General features: G+C 38.2%; 1 protein-coding gene across 2 annotated transcripts in view; it reads right to left on the bottom strand.

The window, feature by feature from the left end:
* Positions 1 to 5: 5 nt before the first annotated feature.
* LOC307125697 (carboxyl-terminal PDZ ligand of neuronal nitric oxide synthase protein) overlaps positions 6 to 19582 on the bottom strand; it is a 60084-nt gene continuing 40507 nt past the window's right edge. Inside the window, exons 6-12 of one of the 2 annotated variants that reach the window (XR_013816410.1) lie at positions 19391 to 19544; positions 19065 to 19210; positions 15670 to 15825; positions 14282 to 14447; positions 11978 to 12269; positions 6427 to 6624; positions 804 to 2150 (exon numbers count right to left, since the gene is read on the bottom strand). Coding sequence is in view for 1 of the 2 variants with exons in the window: in XM_079815762.1 (XP_079671888.1) it covers positions 1610 to 2150; positions 11978 to 12269; positions 14282 to 14447; positions 15670 to 15825; positions 19065 to 19210; positions 19391 to 19544 (1455 nt within the window). In the remaining variant the exon portion in view is untranslated. Of the gene's footprint in view, positions 2151 to 6426; positions 6625 to 11977; positions 12270 to 14281; positions 14448 to 15669; positions 15826 to 19064; positions 19211 to 19390; positions 19545 to 19582 lie in introns of both variants that reach the window. The other variant, XM_079815762.1, reaches the window with a different exon arrangement.

Genomic DNA, 19582 nt, shown 5'->3' with positions numbered 1-19582 from the left:
ATTTTAGTCCAAAAACAAAATTGCCAGTTTATTCATATATTTTTCTGCCATAACAGCAATGACAATGTATTTATTTGAACAATACATTTAAAACACCATTTATTTTCTCTTTTCCATCTCCTTTACTGACATCTTTTCCCTTTCTCTTCCCTTCCCCTCTCTTCTCGAGGTGTCATGCTAACCCATATCAGCAAAAAGCACCTGCTCACCATTGCTTTCATAATGACATGAATCCCTCCTGTTCATCCTTCTGTCCAACCTTCCCATAATCTGCCTCTTTTCATTATTATTCACCCTGATACATTATAGTTTTGTGTGATCCACAGATCCACAGCTCTGTGCGTTCTTCTCATTACAAAACACTAAAATACTGTTTGTTTTTCATTAAGTGGCACACTTCTTTCACAGTTTATGGTCATAGAAGTCTCGAGTGTTCCAGTCTGTTTAAAATAAAGCTGACCATGATCTGGATATCAATATTTATAGTACTTTTTCTGTTTGAATTCGATGAGATACTGTTTCAATAAGAAGAAAAAAGCATTCAGAGTTGAACTGACTCACACAAGTGGGAATGATCAGAAACACTTGCTTTACTAAGCCTCAGTTTTGTTTTAAGTTCCTAAGCAGATGATCTGATGGTTTATTTGAAGAAGGGATCATGAGGAAAAAAGTATGACACTAGTTAACTGACAAAAGCAGTGAGATGTGTAGTGAGTACACATTCATAGGATGTGAAAATTATTTAATCTATTGCAAATGCAACACCTCTATTCTCTCCCTCTGTTTTTTTTTTTTTTTTTTTTACTTTGCAGCCTTTCCACATGGAAAAAGTGATGATGATGGTCCCTCATTTTACCTTGATTTGTGAAGCCCTTCAAGATGTCTAGACATAATCATGTCCTTTTTTTATCTGCAGCAATCTATCCACACAAGCTGTCTTAGTTATTAATCCACACAACTTACAGCATGAAACAAAATGCACAATCTGTGAATTCCTGCAACAAAATACATTTTCCACCTCAATTTCTTCCTATTTAAATATCCCTTAACTATTTTAACACACCAGCTAACATACTTTCGAGTTGCTTTGCTACATAACTGCTTTTAAACATCCAAATAACATTCAAACAATATATAAATCAATTTGCGCTAAAAAAAAATTGGATCTGAACTTAATAAAACACACACACACACACATTGGCAGCAAAAACTGAAACAGTTCCTATTCATCCTATTCAGGGAGACAATGCACTTCATTCATTTCTTGTTTATAGGCTAAAAATAACTATTCATTTTCAGTCTAAAAAAATACACTATCCATCTGTTAATAGTAGTCTACACTGTTTCATACTACATATTCTTTAGGCAAATTGTATAGATTGAATCATTTTAGGGCATTGTAGATAAAGAAAGGTGTGATATTAGGATACTAAAGAGGAGTCATTTGATCAAAACACGGATTTGCAAGGATGCAGTATGAGAACAGTATGAGCTTGTGGCTCAGTTGACAAAAACAATCCGCCTTTCTTCATTCTGTTTTGTTCTGTGGAGTTTCTCAACACTGCAAAGTCGTTATTATTGTGATTTCTCTCGGATTTTGTGGGGGACTCTAACTCCTGCACGGCGTGGTGACATAGGTGCCGTCCTCCAGAAACTCATCTTCGCTCAGACTTATATGAAGGCAGGTGTCATTCATAGGTGAAGAGAATGGGATGGTTTGCTCATAGCCCAGCGGTGTGGTAGAATGCGGTGGAGTCCCACCATCCACAGCTGGATGATCCTCAGGTAAGCTGCTGCAGGTACTGGATGTGGAGATGAACGCAGAGCTCTGGTCATCAGAGGGGTCGTCTCTGGATTGTGAGGATATAAGGGATTTGTCATTCGAGCGCACACCAGAATCCTCGCTGGCTGAACATGACACGCTGTTGCCGTTGGTGTGAGAATAGAAATCCCCCGGGGAAACGGAACATAGTGTGATGTCAGGAAACGAGGAGCTACCGCTCACGTTTGTGAATACATTCCCATTTACGGGTGTGGCTTCAGCTGAAGATCTTGACACCGCCTCTACACCCGGAGAGAGAGTCCTGTTTGACCGCTTGCGGTTCAGGGGCTGAGGAGGTGGGTCCAGTTTAGGGATGGCTTGTTTATACCTGCGGACACAAAAAGGTAGCAAATTTTGTAGGTCTTTTTTTTTTTTAGTACATTTGTACTAACCAAGCACAATGAAGCAGTCCGATTTGACAACAACGTGCTTTTTAACAAATCTTTGTTTTCATTCAGTCTGCTTCCTGATTGAACGTGTTGCTAGTTCATTTCGACGTGTTTCACAAGGAAAAAAGAAGCAGAAGAATTGAAAGCGAAGTTATTGCTAATTAAAGTTAAAACTATTAAAACATAGCTTTTGTTAATTACAATAGAGCTGAGATAAAAATGCTGCCTTGGCAACTAAATAAAAAAATAAGTACCAAAATTACTTAAACTAAAACTGAAATGATTATAAAGCAAAACAAAAAATTAAAAGCTATATGAAAACATAAATAAATACTAAAAGCAATCTAAGAATGTTATGAAAACTATAAATATATAATAATATTTTTAGGCTTTTGTTGTCTTTTTTCTATAGACAAATGTCATGACCAGAAATATGACAGATATGCTTGTCATTTGTGGGTTAAACATTTATGATTCTTAAATACATGATGCTTTCTAGAGTCTCTTACTAGATGCTGTAAGAGCATGCACATTTTAATAAATTATGACATTTGAATCAGCTGAGTAAATGTTTCAGTGACTTAACTAATGACTTTGCTGAACAAATAAGTGAACAAATCTTTTTAGTGAACCAATACAAATAATTGTAATCACTGGGATGAATAAAAATCCCCATTGTTACTACTATGCGTTGTGACACACACACACACATCCAATCAAAAAATATTGATTTGAATTGATCATTGATTTTTAAATGCACAGTTATAGGGAAACCACAGCGGGGAGAAGGGCTTGTGTAGTGCACAATGCTGAATCATCAAAAAGAGCTCATACACAATTCTTCAAGACAGTCTACATTCTGCATATATGTGTGTGTGCGTGTGCACTTATCTCTGTCCCACAGTTCCCCTGCTGGGTGAATTAAGTAGAGAAAGAGAGGGGAGAGAGAAAATGGGAGACCAAGCTGCAGGTTCTTGTTTTGATGGCTCTACTAAAAATACCTGCAATGCAGTCACTCAGCATGAGAAAGAGAAAGCACAACATAAGACTCTGTGTCTCTCACTCATACATATCAAACACACGCAAAAGAAACCCAAATCATATGATGAATCATAAGGCTACTTAAGTTGAATTCAAACTTTTTCTTAGTGGCACTTCCCTTGCAAAAAAGTCGCCACAATGTCCGTGGGTGGTTGTCAGGGTTTGTGCTGTGCAGCTTGTAAGGTGTATGGAGTGTTTTTTGATGTGTTGCTATGCAGTTGCTAGGTGGCTGGTCAGTGATTGGTTATTGTTTCAAGTTTAAAGAGCCCACCCCCAAGTCTCTATGATGTTTGGCTCCCTAGATACAACTTGGGAGCTGCCTTCATTGTATGTCTTTGGGATTTTTTTTAATCCGTTTTATCATAATTTTGAGTTTGATCTGTTAGACTAGGTAATAACATACTTTCCCCCAATCAGCCACACAAGGTGATCAAATTTCTAATCCTACGTATAAACAATAGTACAATGATAGACTAATAAATACACATACAATCCAACATATCCAGTGTAACTTCACCAGCAAAGCTTCTGCCATTTGACCTTGGACTTTGGCTGCTAGTGGAAGAATTTTCAGTTTCTTTTACATTTTCTCTCCTTCCCCTAATTAGCATACGATCACATCAGCAATCCTGTCTAGCCCCCGACCAACCGCTGTCACATCTCCTCCCCCACATCTTTCCAGAGAGCACTCATCTCCTCATCTCAGGGTCCTCACATTGACTCATCTTCCTGTGGGTGTCCAAAGCAAGACATTTCATTTTCAATATTTTTTTGTATGCCTCTCCTGTCTAGTATTCCAGTGAATTTCAGTGTACATGTACAGTACTGGTATATGTGTCTGTGTTTGTAAATGTAAAGAGCCTGATAAATCTTGTGAATATTAGATCTTGAGTAGCAGTGGCTCTTGTAGAATTGTGATGAAATGCGGCACTAGCCATTTAATAAGCCTAATAATATAACCTTAAGTCATGTGTAAAATGCCATAGCATCAATAAAGAATGAGCTTAATTTACAAAATCTCATTATTCAATGTTGCACTTGTTAAGCCATCGCAGCACAGGAGATATTGTGTTCATCAGATGAAATATTAAAAGCTCCCTGAGGGTGAACATTAGACTTGCTCCTGATCATGTTAATGAGTGTGCATGTGTAGATAGATCCTATTTAATTCTTCAAGGGGAATTTAGTGTGTGTGAAGTCCACATACAGTATGTGCATAGTTAAGTATTTTAATCCTGATTTATTCCCTTTAAAAACCTGTTGATATTTGACACCAAGAGAAGCACAAACACAACAAACTTCAGTTGATGAATTCATTTTGATAATGAGAATGTATGCCAGTGTGGTGCATGATTCAAGCCATAACATGACATACCGCATGCTCACACATAGACCAATATTAGTGAGGTCTCATAGACGCAATGGTTTTCATACTAAGATAATGATATTTACTACACCCTACCCTTAAACCGGGTTCCTGCCTTTATGATGTTTCCTCAAATGACTACCACGAAAGAGTGGTATTAGCATTAAGCTAAAACGCTGCTTCGGTAGCCATTGTTTGTTTAAGCTCTTGTTTCCGGAAGTCAGTTGCTAGTTCTGCCAAAGACTTTATATAGAAAGACGGTGCATTCATAATCCTAGAATAGAATAAGTCTCACCTTCTAAATAAGAGCCATTCGCAGATTGGTAAAGTGCCGTTAGAGGCTCCGGTTCCTATAGAAACAGTCAGACGCGCACTTAAGACTGCGCAATAGCTTGGTCCAGCCTTTTTTTGTCATGATTCGAGCGTTTAGAAACTAAATTTATAAGACAGTTGTCACATTTCATTGGTGATTTCAAATTTAATCGTAAACTTTGCGAATAGTTTTGGTGAATTAAAAAAAACTCAGAATGCATGAAATAGCATGATACCCCCCCTTTAAGACAGTATTTAGTATGGTACATCCAGTATGGACAACCTCCCCCAGTTTCTCTTGAAGCCAATACAAAAGTGACTTAAACTGCAATTCATCGACTGGCCGCTAGAGACAGGCTCCAGAAGGGAGCAGAATCTCTCTTGAGCCCATGTTAAAATGCCCAACTTTACAGCAGAAAAAAACATGTTTACAGCCTGGTACAAACTGTGGTTTTGGTCTATACGGCAAATTTTGCCCTTCATGACAACTCTGGGGGGGGGGGGGGGGGGGATTTTGGGGAGGAGATTTGAGCTTTAGCTTTAAATTCTACATTTCTATAACTGTTTATTTCACACCAACATAATGAATTGTTCTGCATCTGTGAGAGTGTGGGCGGACTTTTGATAATCGCGCCTCAACTTCCTGCTCTCTACTGCGCAACTCCGGTCCCGAGATCGCTACTGCGCAGACTCGGTCCCAAGATGTCAGCGCCGTGTGCGGGCCTACGAAAGCTTCAACTCTGTTCAGCGGAAGTCAATGAATTATATTTTTATGAATAATATAATTTAGCATGTTTATTTAGTTTGTAATTACAAGAACTTTGGGCCCACATAATGAAGGTCCAATCAGTACTGTTTTCCTTGTGGGAGTAATCACACACACACACACACACACACACACACACACACACACACACACACACACACACACACACACACACACACACACACACACACGCACACACACACACACACACACACACACATGTTGGGTTTTCATGTTTTATGGGGACTTTCCATAGGCGTAATGGTTTTTATACCGTACATACCGTATATTCTATCCCCCTACACTGCCCCTGCCCCTAAACCATTTTTACATTATCAAAAAACATCATTTAGTCTGATTTATAAGATGTTTTCCTCATGGGGACCTAAAAATGTCCCCACAAGGATGAGGATTTCGGATATTGCCATCTTTGTGGGGACATTTTGTCCCCATAACGTAGGGATTACCAGTCCACACACACACGCACACACACGCTGTGTTCCTCATGGGGACAAAAGAAAAAGTCCACATAATGTCGAAAATTGTCTGCCATTACTATCTTGGAGGGGAACATTTGGTCCTCACAACATAAGGTGTACCAGGACAAACACACGCAAAGTAAATCCATCATTCTGGACATCTAAGTACACGTGCACCCCTGTACTCATAATTCATCATCCGTTCAGCATGCCAATGTAATTAAAGAAAGTACAATTACAGTTATACTCACAGGAGGTTGGTAAAGTGGAGAAGAGAAGAGAGGAGTGGAAACAGAAATCAGCAATTTCAGACAAAGGAAGAGAGGTCAGGTAAGGGTATGAGATGGATAGAGGGTATCAGAGAGGGTTAGAAGGATATTAGAGAGAAGGAAGAAGGCTGTTACAGGAGGAAGTGGATAATCAGAAGGGGAGGCTCCTCACACGTGCACCTGAGCAGAGAAAAACAAAAATAAGTCTCTCTCCCTTTCACGCACACACGAAAAAAACCTCTTCACCTAACACCTTAGAAAATCATCTAGAAAATCATCCGATCTGACTCCCACTGCAACATTGCAATGACTTTCACTGTATAAGGCCCAATTCCCTTACCATTAACGTCTACTACTTTTATAATGAGCTAATGACTTAATCTATTCAGTAGCCAATGAATTAACTCTTACATCGTCTTTCTGTATCTCTACATTTTCAGGAAGACATTTAGTAGAGTTATTCTTGTTTTTCTTGAGGGGATGTTCCCCAATGTAGACACACACACACACACACACACACACACACACACACACACACACACACACACACACACACACACACACACACACACACACACACACACACACACACACACACACACACACACACACACACACACACACACACACACACACACACACACACACACACACACACACACACACACACACACACACACACACACACACACACACACACACACACACACACACACACAGAAGCCCGTGTTTATCCTATACATAACCCTAACACAAAAACAAACACATTATTTGCTTTCTAAACTGAAGACTTCCACAAATGTCCCTAAAGAGCGACTTTGCCTTATCTAGCTCAGACAATTTTTTTACCTAAAGGCTGGAATACAGTACATGACTTTTAAAATCTGAACAGATTTTAAGACACTAGGCATCATATACTTGCCAACTTTGTGAATGGTTACAGAGGAAAAACTGGGTGGGCATCATACAGCAAATGACTGAAGATCACACCAGACATTCAAGTTATTCCAAACACAACAAACCTCACTGCTAGGAGATGCATGACAAATGAAAACTATATGTATTCTAAAACTGGCCCCTCCTACTGAATGGAATCAAAGCCTGAAGCTGTCTGTGCCCTTCATACATTATGTGATCTGTCAGCTCTGACTGCTGAAAATCTGCAGACTGGCTCTGACTTTCGCCAACTAACATTGACTTGTCCAGGCTGAAAATTGGGGCAAAAGTCATTTAGCGTATTCCAGCCTTGAGCCCCCCCCCCCCCACAACACACTTGTGAATAGTCTCAGTAGCAGTAACCAAGCAGCGAGTGGAGATTATAAACGATCAATACAACAGCAGATAAACTAATCCATGACATTAAATCCATCCATGCATTCATCCCTCCTCGCATTAACACAGACACACAAATAGACACACAAACAAGCTCAAGATCACAAGGCCATGAAAACTGACTTAGTGTGCACTGCAGTGGCCCACAGCGCTGAATTCATCTAAAAAATCAGCAGAGACAGTTTTTGGATGGACAGATAATAAATAAGCAACGACACATGTAGAGAGGGATGAAAGAACAGCACAGACATGAACAGAGGGGAGCAAGACGAAAGGGGTTTCAAAGCAATAAAGAAATAAAAGACATGGCACTTATGACTGGCACTGGAGGGATGGACAGATTCTAACTCCAGCAGAGGAGTTCACACGGACATTAACACCAGGAGTGACAGATAAATGAACAAATGATGGGCAGGTGCATAAAACCACAGTCATAGTGAGGAGTCACTGCTGGACACACACTGAGCTCCAGCAGACGCACACTTGACATGACACACTGAAGTCCTGTCTGACAGATTCTATAGTGTGGCTCTAGTTCCTCGTTATTTGTGACTTTGATGCAGCAGAGTTTTAGAGTATACTCTAAATAAAACTCAAAGACTGAATACTGTCCAGCAAATTAAATGAACTGAATACTCTGCTCTCATATTTAAGTCATTCATTCATCTCTCTCTGTCTATATGTAATATAGTTTAATTCAAACGTTTTTAATGTTAATGGTGACATAATATTATAATTAAAAAATAAGTTTTTAAAATGTAATATTCCTATGATGGTAAAGCTGAATTTTCAGGAGCCATTACTTCAGTGTCACAAATCATTGCAACATGCTGATTTTGTGTTTTTTTTTGTTCGTTTTTTTTGGAAACCACGATAAATTTTTTTCAGGATTTCATGATGAACCGAAAGAGAAAAGACCAGCATTTATTAAAACAGAAAGCCTTTGTAACATTATAAATGTCTTTACTGTCACTTTTGATCAAATTAATGTCATTGCTGAATAAACGTAAAAAGTTTTACTAAATAAAATCTTAAAAACCCCAAAAACTGGACAGCATTCATTTTCTAATTATGAAAGTGGCATGTTAAAGCTACACTATGTAACTTTTCCGTCCACTAGAGGTCGCCTGTTCAAAACAAAGGCGTAGTTTGATGACGCAGAATCTCGGGACATGTGGTCTTCACCTCACAGCCGGTGGAAAACAGTCAGGATAGGACTCGGGCAGAAATCATGTTCATGGATGCGATTATTAACATTACTGTAGTCTGAAGCAGAGCAGGACCGAGTGTTGTGGAGCTGAGCAAGGCCGCAGGAGCGATTGAAGAGCGGGACTGTTATTATGGCATAGTCGCCGGCAGGACTTTTATTATGACACGGTTGCCGGCGCCACTTCCTCTTTTCCAGTCATGAGTATGATGTAACGCAACTCTGTTTATCGTATTAGATATATCTGAGTGTGTTGAAAAGGAAGTTATGACGTTTGCTCGGCGGCTGCTATGACACTTAGTTCACACTGCAGTGAGAGTAAAGTGTTTCACTGAATAAAACCGGAAACCGAGGGTGACGCAGATATGACGCAATCGACAGGCGACTCCCTCACACCCATAGCTCACACGTCCCGGTTCCTTGTTTAAAATAGCAATTTCTCACGATTTACAAATAGTTGGAAACATTTGGGATATTCTAAGTACCCAACTGAACAAAATATATAACACTGGCCTAGTGGTTTCTGGATATTTTACTGCAAAAATCCTACATAGTTCACCTTTAACATATTAACCTGATTGCTACAACCACACTCTAAAAAATGCTGGGTTAAAAATAACCCAAGTTGGGTTGAAAATGGACTAACCAAGCAATTGGGTTGTTTTAACACAGCAATTGGGTTGTTTTAAGCAAACATTTAACCCAACCGCTGGGTTAAAACAACCCAAATGCTGGGTTAGTCCATTTTCAACCCAACTTGGGTTATTTTTAACCCAGCATTGTTTAGACTGTAGCCACAATGGGATTAAGCCAATATTTCAGTTTAGAAATCAGAGACTAAATCAAAGACAGCTTGCATTTGTCTGCATTAATTTTGTCGCCTTAACCTGAATATCTACAATAACTTAATGTTTATTTACTGTATATCTACAAAGTAATTCTGGGAGATATTAGAAAGAGACAGTAGTAAATATAAGTAGTATATATTTTTCAAAGTAAAAGATTAACCAGTAAAGAGAATGTTTTTTTTTCATTGAGCTCATTTGACAATGATGTAGCGTTTTACATTGAAAGATTTATGGTAGTTGCATATACTGCACAGTATATATAGTAAGCAGTACATTAGCATTCCTTTCTGAACACAGCCACAAGTATTTCCTGCATATGCCCTGATTAAATCCACCTGTGTCTTGCTAGTTCATTTGTGAATATAAGGTACAGCCCACGTCTAGTGTTGCCTGTCTGTATCCAAGCTCATTTTGGTAAATGCTATGAGTCTTGTCTTTCAAAACAAGTTTAGCCAGAGGCCATTATTCTTTGCTTTAATAAAATGCAGTTGGATTCAGTGCTTGGCAGGCTGAACAAGAAAACAGAAGTCACCCAGAACTTTCCTTAGCCATGCTAATTTATGTATTTTCACATCAAATCGTTCACGATGTGAGTGTGTGTCAGAGTGACTGTGTGCATCATTTCGAGTCTTTCCCTGGAACTGCGAGTGTGTTGTCAGTGAGTGTATATAAACAAATCAGTAGGTGTGTGTATTGTGTGTGTGGTTTTCTGCAAGCTCTAAATTGCTCTAATAAAGTGTGAAAATTAATGTTTTATGTGTGAGAGAGACTGTAGCTATCCACAGGGGCACTGATAATTGTGAAATAAATCACTCTCCCAGACAGACGCACACATACTCTTGAATAAATTTATAGACACACACACACAAATTGACAAGCAAGCGTATACAAGCACAAAAAGGCACATTCACACTCTTTCATTCATTTTGCTATGGAAAATAGAGACATCTAAGACAAACAACTAACCAAGACAGCTAATCAAAGCAGCAAAACATCTCTAAGAAGCGATAGAGAAGAAATGTGTTTGAGTGTAAGTGTGTGCTGCAGAGCTCAACAACTGTTTACCGTATGTGCTAACCACGCACAGAGAGCAATGAATGTGCAGTACCCAAACAAAGGTCAGAAATTTTCCATTACTGTTCAAGGAAACCTGTCTGCCAGAAGTCAGAGTGGAAAGATTGCTAATGCACTTTCATTAGATTTGTTTACATTGCTCACAACCAATATCCATTCCAACAGGTCTGCTGTCTGTGTATGGAGTGAGGAGAGGGAGGAGACAGGAAAGGAGGAGGTCAGAGAGGAGGTGGGATTATGTGAACTAGTTTTAGAAAACCCAAACACCAGCCAAATGTGGTAAAAAGTCAAATCTTCACAAACATAAACATCTGCTTAATCGTTTTCAACTTTTTGGAGAGTCTGAGACCCATATTGCCTGAATCTCACTGACTTTTTCTGTTGTATTTCTGGGTTTGTTTTGGTGCTGCTCTACTCTGTTCCAAAAACTGACACACTGTCTGATTATTTTGTCCAGATGTTGCAGCTCAAATTTCAGATCTAACCAACAGTATGTTTAAATTACAGATCGGAAAGGAGCAATTGGACTGGCTAACAAAAAGGAAACTTTCAACACAATCAAAAGTGCTCTAACATTGCCTTTCTGGTTATGCTTTTGAAAGAAATCTCCTATTCTCACCATCTTGCATATATATATATATATTATATATATATATATATATATATATATATATATATATATATATATATATATATATATATATATATATATATATATATATATATATATATATATATATATATATATATATATATATATATATATTAGCAAATTTTTCTATGCCAGACTAAAACTAATTAATCCACATGTGTGTGTCCATTTATGCTTATACTCACCATTTGACCAAAATACAGTAAAAACTGTAATATTGTGAAATATTAGTAAAATGTTAAAGTGTAATTTATTCCTGTGATGTCAAAGCTAAATTTTTAAATAAAAGTTATTCATTCTTTCAAAAAATTCAAACTTTTGAACTGAATATATATATTTTTTTGTATGCCAGACTAAAACTAATCATTCCATATGTGTGTGTCCATTTAAATTTGAAACGCTACGGTCTTGTGTCTTTACCTCTCATCAAGTGCCGTTGAATTCCGAGTTTCTAGCTTAGCAACGTCCTTTCTCGCTGCATCCACTCCAGCGTCACTTCTTGCACTTTCTGGATTCCTATTGGCTGTAATGGTGGGAGCACCATGCAGGTTGAGCAGATTGAGGTAGGACTCAGCATGGGAGGAGACGGGAGGGTTTTCTGGCTGTCCTGCTGGAGTGGAGGTGACGGGCTGGTCTGAGTGAGGAGTGTAGAGGTTCTTTAGGTTGAGAGAGAGAGAACGAGTGGCGACACTACTCCATGTTGATTCTTCTTCTAGAAGAGAGAAATTCAAATTTGAGGCAAAAAGAAAACATCTAAATAGCCAACCTGAAATAGTCAAAAATAAGAGGGGATGTAATACTGAATGTTTTGAACCCTTGTAAATGAAGCTTATTACTGGAAAATCTGCTTTTGGGAGACTGGCTGTACAGTAGCCCTTTAATGGCAGACACTCAGGGGCACAATTGTGACTCTCTAAATGAGAGGACAGCAACTAGCCAGTACACCACCACCACCACTGCACCAAGCATAAGCTTATGCATAGTTGCATACACACACTCTCTTTCCCTCTCTCAAAGTGAAAGTCGGCAAGGAGCCCAGTGCTGAAGAATCAAACCAAATAAACTCCTGCACTAAACTCTGAAATAGTTTAGTGCAGTGGTTCTCAAAGTGTGGTACGAGTACCACTAATGGCACTCAGGCTGCCTCCAGTGGTACGCAGAGGACTCACTAATTAAATGTAATTAATAATCTTTATTTAATTATTTTATTTACCTGTATGTAAGCACAGTGCAGTGTTAATGTACAAACTGTGTATTTACAATGTTAAAGTGGCTGACAACAATACAGATTCTTTAGGAATTAGGAATAAACTGCCTAGTTTTTTAACTGCAGAGCTGGGGCTGAAAAGTTAGGCCTACTACGCCACTGTATTTTAATATTGGTAATTAAGGTGGTACTTGGAGAGCCAAATATTTTCTGAGGTGGTACTTGGTATAACAAGTTTGAGAACCACTGGCTTAGTGTACACCAACCAACTCAATAACATTCCAGCCTGTCAAAAACATAAAAAAACATGTATTTAATTTCTCATTAATTTACACTTCCCTTCAAATATTTGGGGTAGATAAGCTAGTAACACATTATTTTACAGTGTCCATGTTACATCATGTTACATGTACTTGCCATAGTAATAAAAGTAAATTATGCATAATTACATGCAACTAACCCTCAACCAAACCCTATTCCTACCCTAACCTTATAGTAAGTACATGCTGTTAATTAATAATACTCAATACTTAAATATATAATTACACTGTAACTACGACACCTTATAATAAAGTGTAACCGATAAGCTTTATTCATGATTTTAAGAGAAGTCTCTTAAAAACTACAGTAATAATATGAAATATGAAATAATAAAAAATTAAATAAAAAAAATATTATATATATATATTGTGTTGGTCCCCCTTTTGCTGCCAAAAGAGCCCTGACCAGTCGAAGCATGGACTCCACTAGAGCAATACTTTGTGCTCCTCAAACCATTCCTGATAAATTTTTGCTTTGTGGCAGGGCGCATTATCCTGCTGAAAGAGGCCACAGCCACCAGGGAATACCGTTTCCATGAAAGGGTGAACATGGTCTGCAACAATGCTTAGGTAGGTGGTACGTGTCAAAGTAACATCCACATGGATGGCTGGACCCAATGTTTCCCAGCAGAACATTGCCCAAAGCATCACACTTGCCTTCTTCGCATAGTGCATCCTGGGGCCATGTATTCCCCACCCAGGTAAGCGACACACACGCACCGGCCATCCACATGGAAAACATGATTCATCAGACCAGGCCACCTTCTTCCATTGCTCTGTGGTCCAGTTCTGATGATCACTTCCCCATTGTTAGTACTTTCGGCGGTGGACAGGGGTCAGCATGGGCACCCTGACTGGTCTGCGGCTATGCAGCCCCATACACAACAAACTGCGATGCACTGTGTATTCTGACACCTTTCTATCAGAACCAGCATTAACTTCTTGAGCAATTTGAGCTACAGAAGCTCATCTGTTTGATCGGACCACACGGGCCAGCCTTCTCTCCCCACGTGCATCAATGAGCCTTGGCCGTTGATAAAATTAACAATTTAAAACACAGTATATTTTTTGTTTATTGCAAAATATTCAAAAATGTCATTTGATTTAGAGTGTAGCAAGACATAATTTGCAGGGCTTTATGGAAGTGACTCCTTTCAGGATTATGAGAAGTGTTGTGTTTGCACATGTGTGTCTTACTCTGTGTGGCTTCACTGACTCTGATCTCCAGTTGGCTGAGGTGTTTCACCAGTAGGGCTGTATGTTGCAGTAGGTCTCGGTTCTGCAGCAGCAGCTGGTGAGTTCTGGCCTGTGCCTCCATGCGGGCAGCTGTCTCCGCGGCCAGCTGATCCTTTAGGAGCTGCACCTAGAGCAGGGACACACTCGGTCAAGGCTATAGGAAATCACGACAGTCTTACTGAAAGATATGATGACTTACAAGTAGGATATGATCTGAGGATTATGGTGAGTGAAACAAATCTTAAATCAGGTAATCCCAGTCCTATAGAGTTGATTCTATACTTCTAATTTGTGTTGTCAACTAAACACTATTAATCAATCATTTTTTGATTTGATAAGGAATCTAAAGTGGTTTCCTGTATAATGAAAGAGACCTTTATTTTGTTGGCGTCATCGTTTGTGTAGATGTTTGGGAGGTTCAGCTCATAGAAAAGAAAACAAGATCTCTTTAATATCTCAGTTTCCCCTAATAGCAACGAGATAAATGGAGAGCAAACAGACTTTTTATTAATTATTAATTATTAATTTTCAAGACTTTTTCAGGTCTGGACATCACACTTCCATTATGCAGTTTGTCCAAGAACACGAGTAGCCTGATTCTTAAATAAAAATGGCATTTGTAAAGGTAATTAATTAAAATAAGAAATATTTTTATTATGTTTTAGATTAAGATTTTTAGTTAAGATTTAATTAAGATTTAAAAATAAACTGCTATTCACATTCATTTAGTCTCAGTTGTTAAGACATTTTCTAAGGAATTTCAGGAGAAACATTGGAGACAAGGCTGATACCTATAAAAGAGGAACCTCTGAGCAATTTAATTTTTCTCTGGGTGGGCGGTGAATGTATATCAATCTCCTTTTCCAAGCTATTGCTATGCAGTAGCATGACTGTGCTAAATCAGAGCTGAGAGCACATCAGCTTCCTCTCTCTCTCTCACAGTACATCATGACTATAACATCATCTGAACCTTATACAGTATCCCAAATGAGAACAAATATCATTAGTCGGGGACAGAATGACAAAAATGACTCAATAAATGAACACGTGAAAGCATAAAGACGGTGATTGCCTCTATCAGCTTTGTGTTCTGTCTCCTTCTCTATATTTATCTTTGCTTCCTCTGGTTATGGTGAATGATTTGGGCTTATAGGGTATGTAAGAGCTTTTTAACAAAGGCTATCAGAAATAATTTCAATAGAGAGAAATTAATAGGGTTGTGGAGAAAATCAGTTCTATGGGTGGAGAGCAAATGATTGTGAAACTACCTGAAAATATGAAATCAACTGCTGCATTTTCTATGGTGTTGTAGCGCCTTCTAGTGTAAAAGGGTAGAATCGACATCTTACCTGTGCTACAGCGATCTGTGTTTGTTGTTGCTGCTGTAGCAGCTGTTGTTGAAGTAACTGCAGGTGGTGTTGGGTGGCCAAAGGTGTGAGAGTAGGAGAGCGAGGGCTGCTGGGGGATAGCGTGTAGAGAGATACACCCTCCAGGTCTTGTAAAGACTGAGAGATGGAAAATAAGAATAAGACACATTATTTGCTTCCTGAATCATTTTTTCCAGGTGAAACATCAACTTTTGCATTTTGCATAAGTGTTAATTATGTCAGCTATTTTTAAACTTTGTTTAAGTAATCTGTTAAATGTATATATGTATATATGTATAATGTATATGTATATATATATATATATTTATTGTTTTTTTTTTTTTACCTTTAGTCAACCTATCCTGTTTTTGTTTAGTCACATTTTAGTTGACTAAAATATCTGGGATTTTAGTCTAGTTTTAGGTAACAAAAAAAAAACTAAAACAAAACTAACCCTAAAGGCCCATTCACACCAAGAACGATAACTATAAAGATTTTTACTGTTTATTCTAAGCGCTTTCTGCAGTTTTGTCGTCTGTCGTTTTAAATGCGCAAGCTCTTTAAAGCAGGATGAATTCTGATTGGCTGTCAATTTTTTTATCGCTCATCAGCTTTCTGCACTTTTACACTCTCAAAAAGCTGTATGATTTATACGCTTTTTCATCATGGGGACACAAAAATTAACCCTCAAGATCAAAAATTACTATTACCATCCTTGAAAAAACTCATTCTGTATGATTCATATGCTCGTTTCCTCATGGGGACCTCAATTTAGGTCCCCACAGTGACACAAGCCCCCATGAGTCTGTGTGCATTCAGGTTAAAGTCCCCACTGGGATGGACACACACACACACACACACACACACACACACACACACACACACAGAAAGTGTGTGAAAATTTTCTCAAAGGAGCTTTTACCCTGTCTGTCATAAAAGGGACTGAGGAAAAGACATGGCTCTAGGGATTTGAACATAAAAACTTTCTCAACTAATGATCCCCACCTGATCTGTCCCCACCCCTGATCCGTACCCTCACAGAAAACGTTATACATTATATAACACACATAATACATCTTAACTCAATTTGAAAGCAGCAAAGGAAACAACACAATTACTCTTTCTGTGCAACATCTAATGTTAACCACTAGAAGGAGCTGGAGGTTTAATTTCAGGGGTATATCAGTGGGATGAGAGACAGAGGATGGAGGTAGCAGCACATGTGCAAAAGTAAGCAAGACTGCCAATATGAAAAGGTCTTTTAATGTCAATCATCTCTTTGTGCACAGGAATATCTTCCATAAGCAGGATGGCAAAGTGATACCAGTTAGCTACTACATTAAAAAGAAAGAAAGAAAGAAAGAAAGAAAGAAAGAAAGAAAGAAAGAAAGAAAGAAAGAAAGAAAGAAAGAAAGAAAGAAAGAAAGAAAGAAAGAAAGAAAGAAAGAAAAAGAAAGAAAGAAAGAAAGAAAGAAGCTGCAACAATGAATGTTCCCATTCTGTCTTCATTCATCCTCCAGTAGATGAATTTGTCATGAACGTCAGCTACAAAGCTAATGGAACACCACTGGATCTTTGATGTTTGGTAGACAAGGAACATATGAATGCATTATGAATGGACTGCTGCTAAATGAATACATGTAAAATGTATGAATGCATTATCTGCTTTCAGGCTATCTGCACTGGGAACAGCAGAGAGTTATCAAACATCAAATAATTTTTAGTTTGATCTTATTTAATAAATAACTTTGACCTTATTTAATAATCCTTTTGGTTCTCTTGTATAATACACGGTATGAACTTCTGAACAGGAACTGCAGCCAAATCATCCTGAATGACCTTTTTTGTTGTTGTTTGTTTTTAACAACGATTAAACATCCCCTAACCCAAAATCTCATTACTATAGTAATGTACAAATAAAAACGCATTTACCCGCATTTGACAGGTTGGTGTTAATTTCAAATCAGAGTATCACAGAATATCTTTTGTGAGAAAAAGTACACAAAAAGCGTTTTTATTATGCCGTGGTTATGATAGTAAAGTTACATTCGTTGGCAAAATAGTAATGTTAGTAGTGAAAATAACACCAACAACTTTAAATCAAAATGAAAGTTGGTCATGTCAGGCTAATTATCAGTTCCAAGCTTGACATATTACTGAAATATTGAAAGTTTACCATAACATTTCTTTAAACGATAATGATAGGCTATTTATCATGATATGGTTATTTTTTCTTTAAATAAGGATTTTATGATATCAACATTTTTAAAACCATATAAACTTATAGCCTAAATAAATACAACTCAAGCTCACGGAAGACAAGTAAACAGTTAGCGATGAAATAAGAATAAGAAAGTAATTACAAGCAATTGGACAAAAAAAAAAGAGTCGTGTTTCACTGCTGACTGCGATTGAAAGGCTTAAAATCACTTGTTTTTTACACCGCAAGGCTTACAAACGCATGCAAATGAAACGTTTTTGTGAATGAGTAGTCTGTTGATGTCATTCACCATGACTCTGCCCTGGCAACCCCCCTCCATTTTTAAAAACTCAACAGATCTCTCGGATTGCCGAAAACAGCAAATTTCGCCGAAAGGTGACAAGTTGGCACCCCTGATTTAAAATTAAAAAAGTATTTATATATCATGGTAATCTGTGTTGTAATAATTTGTTTAAATGCCTTTAATTCATGTTGGTTTTGCTTTCATTTACTTTAAAAATACACAGAATACAGTTCAAAAGTGTGGGGTAAGCCAGATATTGTTTTGAAAGAAATTAATACTTAAGAATTCTGAAAAAAATGTATTGTAGTTTCCACAAAAATATTAAGCAGCACACCTGTTTTCAGCATTAATAATAAAAATAAATGTTTGTTGAGCACCAAATCAGCATATTGATTTCTGAAGGATCATGTGACACTGAAGACTGGAGTAATGATGACTGATGAAAATTCATCACATGAATTAATAAGAATAAAATAGAATGAGATTTGCTGAACGAGTGGGGTTTAAACCTAAATAATAGAGGATGTGTGTGCATTACTAGCTAATTTCACTCCAGCACACAAAATCCTTGTCTCACTAAGGCTGTATGTTATTATTTCCACTTCAAACAGTGATAAGTGGTTAGTCAGATAAAGATTTTGGAAATAGTATGCAGGCCTGGGGCACCATAACAGTATAACTCAATACCCCAAAGGAGGAGCAAGGTTTAGATAAAGAGCTAAAACAGAAGAGAGAGGAGGGGAAAGGGGTTTCTTCTTTATTTATAAACAGCTGACGAGCGATACTCGACAGACGTCTGCGGGTAGAAATGATGCAAGAGCTTCTCTTCTGCTAAAAATACTCAGTCGTGCTCACACTCCAAATCGATCTCACCTGATGGGCTTGTCCAGGTTTCACCATGCTGAGCTCTGACAGGTTCTGAAGAATGTCATCCATAGCCTCCTCAATGAGCTTTGTGGAATGAGACTCCATTTCAGTGACTTCATCCATTCCCTGCTCCATCCCTGTCAGCTGACGACCTGTAAACAACAGCAGCATTTTAAGAATATGATGAAATTAGTTATACAACAACGATCAACCTTTACACATCACATAAAATATATCACAGAGATGCTGTACTCACAGCTCCACAGATTTGATTTATTCTATGATGACGTGTTTAAAAGCATTAACGCTCTGATGCCATTGCATGGTCTCACCTTCAGGGCTGGTCTCTTCTCCAGACTGATCGCTTTGGCCGTCTGCAGGGCCGTCTGGCTGCTCATCTGCATTCTGCTCAGCATGCTGCAGACTCAGCTTATGGCAAACCTCAAACGCCTGACCGACCGTCCGCACTATCCGCATGGCCTGACTCTGAGAGGGGAGAGAGTTGAAAAAATAGAGATTTTCTA

Source organism: Gobio gobio (genome assembly GCF_949357685.1).
Source record: "Gobio gobio genome assembly, chromosome: 4".
In the NCBI taxonomy this organism is placed as follows: domain Eukaryota; kingdom Metazoa; phylum Chordata; class Actinopteri; order Cypriniformes; family Gobionidae; genus Gobio; species Gobio gobio.
The sequence above is the reverse complement of the archived record's forward strand: the minus strand, read 5'-3'. Positions and strand labels throughout refer to the sequence as shown.